The sequence below is a fragment of the Diabrotica virgifera genome, chromosome 2, assembly GCF_917563875.1.
Source record: "Diabrotica virgifera virgifera chromosome 2, PGI_DIABVI_V3a".
Taxonomy (NCBI): Eukaryota; Metazoa; Arthropoda; class Insecta; order Coleoptera; family Chrysomelidae; genus Diabrotica; species Diabrotica virgifera.
Genome location: NC_065444.1, coordinates 44354321 through 44367343, shown reverse-complemented (window position 1 = coordinate 44367343; position 13023 = coordinate 44354321). Strand labels below are relative to the sequence as shown.

Below are 13023 nucleotides of genomic sequence, written 5' to 3'. Positions count from 1 at the left end.
TATTATATAAATTTGTAAATACCACCAGTACATGGGTAATCGCTGAAAGTCTTTTTATTCTAGCATAAACGGTTAAGATGGTATAAAAAGGGGTTTTTTAAAATGTAACACCCTGTAATTAAAAATAGGGCAATTACCCTTAAGTGAAACCTATACCAAAAAATCAGTCACTTATTTGTGAAAAATTGTCGCAGCACTTTTTCTTAATTTCCGTTGAAGTTAGGGAAAAATATATTTTTTTTAAAACATCTTTTTTAAAAACTTGTCAACTTTGGGGCGCCACCCCCGCCAAACGGTGGATGATAGACCTATGCTGTCGGGAAATAAATCATAGAAAATATAGTCCTCTTTATATTTCTATAAAAAAAATTTTTTGTAAAAGGTACAGGAAGGGCTACGTTTCGCAAAAACCACAAATTACCCCCTTTAAAGGGGTGAAAAAGGGGGTTCCGGGGCGAAATTTTTTCAGAAAAAGTTAGTCTTATAATAAGCACCACTTGATCTACCAGAAAAAAAATAAAACCCGACTTGTGTCCATTTTGCAAGGTTCAACCTCTGTTTCCTACACAAAAACTACTAATTTACCGACTTTTCCCCCATCTCCCCCCCCCCCAAACCGGACGCTCAAAATGGTGTAACTTTTTATTGAACAATATGTGGACCATATAGAACAATTTGGTGTTGAAGGAAAACTTTTACTTTGGATGTCTGGGTTAGGTCTTTTTTTGGACCAATTATACTATACTACCTCCGTAACTTTTGAACTGTGCATTTTAGGAGGATTATGCATAGGACCTTTTTTATTTCAAATTTAATGTAGAACATTTTTGTACAGAAGGTTATTCATGCTAAACCGCATAGTTTTAGAAATATTGACGAAAAACTTAAAAAACTACGAATTTACCGACTTCTCCCCCTCTCCCCCCCAAACCCGACGCTCAAAATGGTGTGACTTTTCTCTGAACATTATGTGGACCATATAGAACAATTTGGTGTTGGAGGATAACTTTCACTTTGGATGTCTGGGTTTGGATCTAGTTATATTATACTACTAGAGTCTCTATTCGGAAAAGAAAATCTAGTCAGATATATAAAGGCAAATAGACTCAGATGGGCAGGGCATGTGATACGCAGTAACGACAATCGCCTTATAAACAATGTGTTCTGGGAAAGGCCAGATGAAAGAAGGGCTGTAGGGCGGCCTATAAAAAGGTGGGAAGATGCAGTCAAAGAATATCTAGAGAAAATGGGAGTGCGACAATGGGAATTAGTGGCACAGGACCGACAAACATGGAAGGCAATAGTAAACGCAGTAAAGACTCACTAAGAGTTGTAGCGCCATTGATGATGATGATGATGATGATTTCTTGTCACAAAAGGCTTAAGACAGGCATGTTCTTTGTCCCCAACTCTATTCAAAATCTATATTCAGGAAGCATTAAGCAACTGGAGAATAAAATCACAGGAATGGGAATAGAACTTGGAAACAAGTCTACATATATAATAAATATTTTCTTCGCAGACGATCAAGTGATTTTGACAAATCATGAGGAAGACATGGATTGCCTATGAGAGACCCACAACTCTCGATTAGAGATATAAAAATATGTCAAGAATTTAAATACCTAGGGACAATGATAGCGAAGGAAGGAACATCGAAACGGGACATCCAGCAGAAACGTGGTACAAACACTAAACTCGATATTTTGGTCTCCTAAAATTAGTTAACAATCAAAAATGAGAATCTACAAGTCGGTTGTAGAACCAATTTTGACGTACAGATCTGAATGTTGGCAAATAATGATGAAAGAGAAGATAAAACTGGAAGTAGTAGAAATGAACTATCTGAGAAGAGCGTGTTGTATATCCAGACTTGATAACATACCAAATGCAGAAATAAGAATAAAAACAGGAAGGATGGACAATACAAGGAATTAGAGGAATAATGAGAGATAAAGCTATAAATGAGGAGGGATGAGCCGACCGAAAAAGGTGGAGATCGAAATTCGCGATGCGGCAGAGGCTGTAGATATAAATATAAACATAAAAAAGTACATAGTACGATAAGATCTATTGTTGTACTAAAGATATACACTGACCGGCACAAAAAACGGCCACGCCACAAAATGGGTCATTTTTGATGTCTCGAGTTTCCTAAACCTGTTAAATCACTTTAATCGGACACCAGGCTTAGGAAATTCGAGACATTAAATATGACCCATTTTGTGGGGTGGCCGTTTTTTGTGCCGGTCAGTGTATTACAGATGATAAAGGAGTTACATTTTTCGTTCCCAGAGTATGTGTTACTCTATAATATTCATCATTTTATTAACGAATATTCACCTCATATTACCATATACCATATATCCCTTAATATAAACGTAACAGCCAAAAATTAATTAACCAACTTTATACGAAATATGTCATTTCATTACATAGATATCAGTTACGATCATGACATCACGAACTGATAGAAATTACAACTTGTCCTTTCAGATTACGGATGAGTCACCGCTTCAATTGGGAATCAATGCCAAAGTTGGAGTTTACGACAAGCCTGAATTAAGGAGTAATTTCAACATTAAGCAACTTCGAAAGGAGATGGACACTTCTCAGAGAGAGATGAGAAGTAATGCTGGTAGGTATTACATAATAATATCTTTAGCCTTATAGTGTCAAAATTTAAGTTCTTTTTACTATGACTGGAGACTGGAGCAATATTTTTTAAATGTATATTTTTAATAGTCATAGCACAGATAAGAGAAAATTATAACGTAAATTTACGATGAGGGATGAGGGAATTTTAGATGTGCTCAATTAATCTAAAATATTTAAAGCTTACTCCACTTTCATTTATACCGGAACTAAAACTTCTTTAATTTCTATTAGACCAGGTCATTTAGCACAAAATAAATCGATCTTTAAATACAGCACATGGAAACTTTTTTCATTAAGTTCAATACGATGTCAAGAGAAAAAGTCTACAATAGAAAAATAGATGTAAATGCATGGTTGCATTTTAAAGTGCATAAAATACATCCAAAAGTGTATAAACATGTCAAAATTAGTGTATAGAGGGCCAGATTTTATTGCTCTGAGGTTTTTGGGGTCATTAAAGATGAATGCGCCATCAGAACTGAGCACCGGAGCACCTGGTACTCAGGTTCACTGCTAAGGCATCTTATCTGGAGTTTCGAGGGATTTCGGCAGTAAATTGATGCAAACAGAATGCTCAGTGTTTCTAGGGTTGCTGAACAAGAATACGTCATCAGGATCGACCACCGGTGTACCTGGTGTCCAAAAAACTCCACACTCCAGAAGATAACATGTCTTTGCAATGACCTTGGATACCAGGTGGCCCGGGGGTCAGTTCTGATGGCGTATTCATATTTAACGACCTCAAAGCTGCCATTGCTGCAAAGCAAGTATTTGAATGCATTCAGTACCTAAACTCTTCGAAACTCCAAAATATGACGTTCCTTAGCAGTAGTCGTAGCGTTCAGTAACCCAAAAATCCCCCATGTATCTGTATGCATCAATTTAGTGCCAAAATCACTCGAAATTCCAGAAGATGACATGACGCTAGACACCAGGTGCTCTGGGTGTCGTTTTGTTATATTTAGGCAACCACAAAAACACCCCGAGAAATCAGTTTGCATCAATTAGATGGCGAAACCCCTCGAAACTCCAGAAGATCACGTGTCTTATCAGTGACACTGGGCACCAGGTGCTGCGGGGATTGGTTCTGATGGCATATTAGTGTTCAGACTCCAAAAACCTCCACGTAATTTGTTTGCACCACTTTAGTACCGAAAACCCTCAAACCTCTAGCTGGTATGCCTTACCAGTGACCCTACGCGCCAAGTACTCCTAGGGGTCGGTTCTGATGGCGTAGTCGTGTTAAGCGACCCCAAAACACCCCCGAGTAACAAAATAGATATGTAATTATGCATTTCCACCCATTTTTCTACAGTAGATAGACTTTTTCCTGTAGAATATATTCCTATACTTTTAGTGCTAAATGCCCTGGTCTATTATAGAGTGCATTCATAAAGTGTGAAAACGGTCTATTATCTCATGACTTAATTATTTTCAGAGTTAAAGCTCTGACAGGTCGATTTTTATTTTTAAATTATGAGTTTTTGACGTAGATAGATAGATAGATAGATTTATTTAACTACTTTACAAAAAAAAATTGTTTGTAGCAAGTCAAAATTACAAAGTCAAAATAAGGAATATAAAAATTACAAGGTATATAAAATCACAAGGTATATAAAACAGAAATATAAAACACAACTTATAAATATGTATCACAAACAAGAATATAGATTAACAAAAAATATTTTGTGTCACGGTAAGCATTTCAGTAGATGTTCTGCAATGAGTCATGTATTCTTCCGAGCAATAAAAGCAATGCTTCAACAGATACCTTTTTATTACTTTTTTGAAACTGTTACAGCTTAGCTGTTTAATATCTTTTGGTAAAATATTGTAGTAGTTATAATTAAGACAATTTTTATCTGAAAGACGCAATCTAGAGCGATTTGTTCGTAAATAGTGAGAGTATCGCGTATTGTGAACGTGAACATCAGACTGCTTTGTTAAATGGGACCTTTTTCTGTGAATTTCAGTCAGAACTTGATATATCAACAGAGTAGGTAGCGGCATAATTTTTAATTTGATGAAGAGAGGTCGGCAATGTTCCAGATAACTAACCCCTGCTAAAATCCGGATAGCTTTCTTTTGCATCCTGAAAATTTGAAGAGCATTTGTTGAATTGCCCCATAAGATTAATCCATAGCTTAGGTGTGAGTGAAATAAAGAAAAATATGTCACCTTCAATGTCTCAAAGTTGACAACCCTTGCTAGTTGACGAATAAGAAACAATGAACTAGGCAGCTTCGCCTTTACTTGTGAAATATGAGCCGACCAGTTCAATCGATTGTCTATGGTTATTCCTAATAGTTTAGCAGTGTCTTTGTCATCTGGATCGCCATGTAAACCACTTGCAGATATAATCAAGTCCTGCGTTTTTTCAGTATTGAGTTTTAGTTTGTTCGCAGCAAACCATGTGCTAGATTTATCAGAGACTTCCTCGTAAGCCATTTTTAAATCCTCATTTTTATTACCTGATATTATATATGTCGTATCATCCGCAAATTGTACTGATTTGTACGGAGATATGAAATGAGGCGAATCGTTGACATATATAATGAATAAAAGAGGTCCCAAGACCGAACCTTGTGGGACTCCATGTTTTACGGGTCGAAAATCGGAGAGATAACCTTTAGACACTACAGCCTGGTGTCTACCACATAGGTACGAAGAGATAAGCTTAAGAGGGATACCTCTGATTCCATAATAGTTTAATTTGTGGAGCAAAATGTCATGTGAAACGCAGTCAAAAGCCTTCGACAAATCGCAGAGAGAAATTGCTATGCGATTGCCACGTTCAAGCCCCTCAATCACCTCGCTCACAATATTATATACCGCGTTTGTAGTAGAACGAGCACTTCTGAATCCATATTGCGAGTTGCTAAAATAACTTTTAGACTCAAAATAAGAATATAATTGTTGTTTGATCATCTTTTCAATCACTTTTCCGAATGTAGAAACAATGCTTATGGGTCTGTAATTGTCAGCTTTCGAGGAATCACCTTTTTTATAGATAGGTAGTACCTTTGAGTACTTTAGTGCTTCTGGAAATACTCCAGTTGATAAAATTAAGTTAATAAGATGAGTGAAAGGTGTTAAAACTATTTGGTAAGTTTCTTTTAAAATTTTGCTATTAATTTCGTGAACGTCCTTACAATTGGAATTACTAAGAGATTTAATTATTTGAGAGATCTCATCTTCCACAACGGGTCGGAAACAAAAGGACTTACTCGGGGAAGGATAGTTTCTGTAACTGAAGAGGATATCGTTATTAATAGTGGGAAGGGATGTAATTATATTCTCTGCGATTGTAATAAAAAATTGATTTATTTCGTCTGGAGATAGATCTGGTTGTACCGAACTGGATCTTGTTTTGCATCTTTCGAAGTTTAATATTTTCCAGCAGTCTCTAGGTTTATTATTGGAGTTAGCAATAAAACCAGAGTAAGCCGACTTTTTAGCATTTTGTAACTGCCGATTATATTCATATTTTTGTTGTTTATATAGTTTGAAAATATCGGGATCCTTAGTGACATCTGCAATGTGTTTAATGAGAGAAAGATTAGATCTGTAAGACCTTAATTCGTCATTAAACCATTGCACGGGTGTTATTTTAGCAGTTTGTCGTACTTTTTTTAATGGAAAAAACTTTAATATTAAGTTGTTATAAGTTTCAGTTAAAAAGAACATCAAGACATCGGGATCGTTATTGGTGTCATAGAAAAAGTCCATCTTTGTACTAGCTAGTGCATATTTAAGCTTCTGCAAACCAGAAGAAGTAATAGACCGTTGAAGTGATTGATTAGTGTCAACAACTTTAAGATCAGAATAAAATAGATATAAATTGTGCTCGATGGTCAGAGAAACAAGGTTCAAATACGCCCACCCTGTAGATATTTTCAGAAAAGTTAGTCATAATGTTATCGATGCAACTACTGGATTGAGATGTGATTCTAGTATAATCGTTTATCGTTATTTCTAGACCAAAAGACATTAACAGGTTTTGAATATCATAAGAAGAGTCAGATTTAATTTTAAAATTTATATTAAAATCCCCAAGTATAATCAGTTTGTCTGCTTTGTTAAGTAAGAATGCTATAACATTCTCAAAATTCACCAAGAACAAGTCACAGTCACCATTACCTGATCTGTATACAGTTAAAACATTGGTTCTCATTGAAGGTATATAAATTGCACAAAACTCTGAAGTTTGCTCTACGTTATATTCATTTAGATTAAGAGAAGAGTACATAAGATTTTCTTTTACATAAATTGCAACGCCACCTTGCTTCTTTTCAACCCTACAGAAAAAGTTAGCTAGTGAAAAGCCGGAGATGTTAATTAATTTTAGATTTTCTTCAGTTTGCCAGTGCTCTGAAAAACATATGACGTCATAGAACTTTTTATCCGCAAGAAAAGCATTGATCATATCGACTTTATTTGATATACACTGTAAATTGACATGAAACATGCTTACCGTGCCTTGTTGAATTAGGTTATTTTGAAAATTTGATGGAGGGTTAACGGTCGTTTCTTCATCCTTCATTTTATTTGAGTATGTGTTGGACGCTTCACAAAAAACCTGCTTACATAAGAGCCTACGGGCCATAGTTTTGGGTCCATCGCTAAACCAAAATGTTGTTCAAAAATTGAGACTTTAAAGGATGAATATATGTTGGGATGCTTAGCCGTTAAGGACGTACATATCACTTCTGGAAAGTGTTTTTCTAACATCTTCTTAAGATTATCTGCCGTTGTATGCTGGTTTACCCTAGTAACATGAAGATGACTAAATTTTGGGACACCACTGATTTCAGAGTTTTCATTATTGCCAATAACAATAGGTCCATTCCTTCTTTTATACCTAACAGTTTTCCATTCTTGCCCATTATTATTTGGAACTGGAACCGAATTTTTACTCTCAGTATTTATCAAATTCTCATCGTTTGTTAAATTAATGATATCTGAACATTTTGCCTCCGTTTGTATTCTTAAAATATCAGCTGATAATTGTTTATTATTTTCGATTAAGGAAACAACTTGTTTATTTTTATTGGTACTATTTTTAAATAGAGTTTTTGTTGGGGAACTCCTTTCTTTATCAACAACTAGACTTTCATTTACAGCAACATTTTTTGCGGGTGTAGTGTTTTCGTTTTTTGGATATATTTTACTGCTAGACTGTTTCGGTCGTTCAAAATTTGGGTCTCTGTTTGAATGGTTGATTGAATTCGTATTTTGTTTTGTAGATGGCGACTGATCAGCTATTTGCATATATTTAAATAAATCTAGTTGTTCCTTCAATAAATTTATCGTAATTTGTTGATTTGATATTATTGTTTCATTCTGATTAATAATTTTCTTTAAGTACCTTATTTCAGTTTGTCTCGGATCCTCATCGTCAGCCTCACTATCCAAGGTTTTGTTTGGGGGATCACTTAACCTCACACTCTCCTCACAGCATATAACTGTCTCATCATCGATATATTTGATCGATTTTAGTTGCTTCAGGCAGCCACTATGGGATAACGTTCCACAATTCGCACATAATAGACCACTTTGTGCAACTTTATAACACTTTTTACAACACTTAACTTCCGAGTCGTAAACACGACCGTTCTTCTGAGGCGCCATGTTTCTTTTTTCAAAATGATATATCATCTTTAACGTATATCCCATAATAGTGCCGTCATCGATTTGGGCGTAATGACGTCATCGATGATTTTTTTAAAGGAAATAGGGGTCGTGTGGTAGCTCATTTGAAAGGTGATTGAATTCTTTATTCAGTTATATAAACATTAACATCATTATTTATACCGGGTGGCAAAAAAATAATTTTTGAATTAAATTAATTGCCGCAAAAAAAAGAATATATAGTATGTAATTTATTTAACTCAAAATACATTTTACTGTTATGAGAAAAGAGAAAAAAATGTTTATTTGACAGATAAACATTGCTTTTCGCTTAAGTTAAATGCTCAAACTGCCAAGAAACAGGTGTGTGGCTGTTTGACATTTAATTTAAAGCGAAAAGCAATGTATATTTTGAAATAAACATTTTTTGATATTATGTGGCATCAGCAAAATGTATTCAAAAATGATGCAAAATCTTCTTTTTGCCTCAATTATTTTAATTCAAAAATTATTTTTTGGCCACCCTGTATAGATAATTATATTAATGTTAATATTACTGAATAGATAATTGCATCACCTTTCAAATGAGCTACCACACGACCCCTATTCCCATTTAAAATATCATCGATGACGTCATTACGCCCAAATCGATGACGTCACTATTATGTACTATACCTCAAAAAATCAATTTAAAAGTAAAAATTGACCTGTCAGAGCTTTAACTCTGAAAATAATTAAGTCATGAGATAATAGACCGTTTCCACACTTTACGAATGCACTGTATAATGTCTCATATTATATTTAGTATTTAACCCAGTCTATCTGTGAAAACTCAGCGATTTCACATAAATATCTTTAATATTCTCAAAGCTATGTGAGGGAAAACTGATGACAAATTCTTGAAGATTTTCAGCTGATTTTGCTTTGTATTTTTAAACAATTATAAAAAGTGGAAAAAAATTTTTGACTACAAAATATTTCTTATACATTTTAGAGAAAAATGGTTCAAATAAAAATTGTAGATCTCTCGAATGCTATTTTAACCTTTCGGAAAAATTGTAAAATTCATAAAAAATAATTGGATTAAATTTTTTCCTAAATAATTACTAAATTTTACAATTAGTTTTAAGAATTATTAAAATTTTAATAATCAAAGTGTATTATTTATTTAAATATATAATAATTATTATAAATTAACACATTAATTTGTTTTCATTTGATATTGCTATTCAAAAAAATATTTTTATTTGATTATAAGTATTTGCATTTAATGAAGCTATTAATTGGTATATCTGTAATTTTAATAATTAGAATTAAACTTCAATATTCATTTTAATGGCAATTTATTTGAGCAAATTATAAAATTAACTATAAAATTAAAAATAAAACATTGTTTTTCTATGGATGCTATACAATGTGCAACTTCTCTCACTAGTTACATACATTCAAAATGAACAATTTCTCATTCAGTGAGAAAAGTCGGCCATTGCAGTGAGAAATATTTTTTCTCTCGGATTCTCGTACTGTTTTCCATATATGATCGCCGTTTCCATGGTAACATGCATAATAAAAACACAATTAATGTTGTCAAATAAAATGTGTTGGAGCAAAACTTACCAGGAATTACCTTTCAAAACTGTTCGAAAAGAACTGTTAATTAGAATTTTAAATAAATAGCACCTAAATTATTTAATTTTTAAGTTTGAACTCTTGACAAAACCGCATCCATAGAAAAAGTATAGTGTACAACACATGAGAAAATGACATATTTCTTCCTCGCTTGATTTGCGGCCCTCGCGTCGTGCCTCGGCTCATGCCAACAAACTTCTGCGCTCGTGAGAAATATATCTTTTTTCTCACTTGTTGTACAATATACTATTCTGAATGTTAAATTGATTATGCTACTCAACGTAATTTTCGTTCTAAATCACTTCTCTGTAGGTTCTAATTAGTTCATATTTATTGTATAAAGTATATTCCTTAAAATCATCTGACTCAACTTCGTCGAGAGCAACTTCAGCGCGATTATAACATTCTTTCTCTTCTTTTTCTACTGCAGAGTTTGTACAAAAATTTGGACAGTTTACACCACTTATTTTACAGTCCCATCTTGTATCTTTGAAACCTGTTAAAAATGTATGTGTTGTATTTGTTTCAAAATCTCTTTATAAATCTGAATATCTAATATAATGTGTACTTACTTATTTTATCAACTTTCTTTAAATATAAATCTCAATTACAAAAATTCATCAAGTTTCTTAACTGGATCACCCTATATGGTATGACGTTATTGGAAAAGTTTAACTGCTCTAAGTTTTGTTAACTGCTTTTAGACTTCGGGCGGATCTGTTTTGCGGAGGATGTAAGAGGTGGCATTCTAATTGCAGGAAAAGTTGTGTCATAACTTCAATAATATTAATTGACTTCGTCAACTTATAATACAAGCAATATATAAGTCAAGTAACTTGTGAAGCGGTAACAATTATTTTCATTTTGTGGGATGCTAACTAAGGTGTGATTTTTACGATTTTTTTACCCAAAAAAGTGTCCAACTTTATGTTGAGCGTTACATAGTTAATATTGAATATTTATGCTAGAAACTAAAAAATAACAAAAATATAGCTTTTTTAAAAACATTAAAAAGTTGTGATGACTTCTTCTCGAAAAGTGCTTCATTTGTGGTTATTTCAAGTTGAAATATTCGATTTGGAATTTGACGAATAAGAACCTACATTTTAATCATATTATGATCTGTACGTTTTATCGCTTCAAATTGCTCATTTTCGAAAACAATTTGGTTTTAAATTAAAAAAAAATTTATAATTTTGAAATTTTTTTTTCAAAATGACTTACTAATTATTGGTGATACCAAAAATCTCAACTAGTATAAAAATATAGGTTTTTCTATTGTGAATATTTCGGACTTTTTGATTTCCTGAAGACAAAAATTGGCTATAAGACATGTCTGTTCAAAATTTGCATACACTCGTGATTAGTGACTCGTTTAAGCCAATTTGACTACAACCTTTTCAATAATAAGCACTTTGAACCAACAAATCTTACATATCTTATAAAAAATAAGTAAAGTAATATTTTGTCAAGCGGTAACGATTAATATCTATTTGGATGCTAACTAGAAGGTGATGTTCACGATATTTTTACCAACCAAAAAAAGGTACCAACATTATTTTGATCGAAATTTATTTACTTTTGATGCAAGAAACTTAAGAAAAACAATAGGCTATTAAAACAGTAAATTAATTCTATTGTTTTTCATACTGACATGACTAATAACGGTCGCTTTACGCTAGCCGTTTTTTTAAATAATAAAACTCCAAAATTTTCTACATCCAAATCTCCAGTCCTAATTAAAAACCTTAATATCAGAAAAGTAACACATCTTTTAAAAAAGGAACATTGAATGAAATTTTTATCAACAAAATAGATTCTGTTTTCTCCATTCACTAGATCTTAAAAAATACACCATTTTTTTTCGATTTTTTATAGACTTTTTGAGTTTTTTGTAAAAAACCGTCGAGAACCTTGTTTTTTTTTTGTTGAAGAATAAACATTTTCACCTGCAAATAACTCGAATAGTATTGACTTAGTAAAAAAACTCTGTAGAATAAAAGTTGCTTAGAATTAGTTAATTACTCTGTAACGTTGCAAGCGTCACATCTTTGATATTTTATTTTTAAATAATTATTTTACCTTATTTCCTTTAATATTTCATTAATAATTATCTTCTTCTATTTGGTTTACCCATTTCCCCTTTAAAAATTGGTTGGCGTCCGTTCTATAATAGGCAACCCTATTTACATTGTATCATCTCTTGTGTTCCATGTTCGTTATTTCAAATTTCGGTCCAAGGTTCGTTGTCATGTCATTTTAATGACAGTGACAACCCCTATATCTCATTCTCAAAATGGAGGGGTAATGTTTTAAAAGGCAGAGCAGCTTCAAAAATAAATCATTTTCATTCAACAAATCTTCCTCTTGGGTTTTTGGGATAAAAATCAACGTCCTCCCTCCGGGAGCTTCAGGAATCCTCAATCGCCGGCGATATAACAACGAGGGACATGTCATCTAGACTGCAACCACATTCCATCTTGACTGCAACCAACCAACACCTGTAGGCCTGGTGGCCTAGAACATCCACGTCTCCAGAGCCAGTTGCAGAACCAGCAGCAGTACCGTTCAACATCAAGAAGATACCATCAGCTACCAAAAGCCATAAGTGTAGTCCAGAATTGTTAGTTTTTGGCAAGAATTTGAATACATTTGTTAATGCAATTTACTAAGTCATTTTATTTATTATATCTTTATGAACAATAAACATGATTAGTTAAAAATTGTTGTTTTGTTTGCTTCCATTCCAATTTTCATAGTTCATGTCTAAGGTTAGGACAAGACGAACACACACCTGAGTGACTGAGCTAAGCTAAGGGTGTGACGATGGCTACCTTGGTTAGTTGAGGTAATATTTTCGGATATTATTTCAATTAGCTGGGTATTCCATCGCTTTACTCGTTACAACTCCATTTCCAGAGTTATTTTGAACGTATATTTTTTTCACCCACAGGGAAGTGTCCTCGCGCCGTTTCTATACAACATATACACCAACGACCAACCCATACACCAACAAACAAGGCAATTTATTTACGCTGATGATACAGCGGTGGCAGCTCAGGGAAGAACCTTCAATGAAGTCGAAGTGAAGCTGACAGATGCCCT

The 13023-nt window shown here is 33.4% G+C and overlaps 1 protein-coding gene across 7 annotated transcripts in view; it reads left to right on the top strand.

Moving 5' to 3' along the window:
• LOC114336036 (uncharacterized) overlaps window positions 1–13023 on the top strand; it is a 1032611-nt gene that overhangs the window by 475682 nt on the left and 543906 nt on the right. For 5 of the 7 annotated variants that reach the window (XR_007696076.1, XR_007696075.1, XM_050642550.1 and 2 more), the window contains exon 9: window positions 2497–2638. The exons of the other annotated variants lie outside the window; for them this stretch is intronic. Coding sequence is in view for 3 of the 5 variants with exons in the window: in XM_050642550.1 (XP_050498507.1) it covers window positions 2497–2638 (142 nt within the window). In the remaining 2 variants the exon portion in view is untranslated. The remainder of the gene's footprint in view (window positions 1–2496; window positions 2639–13023) is intronic. 7 annotated transcript variants of the gene reach the window in all.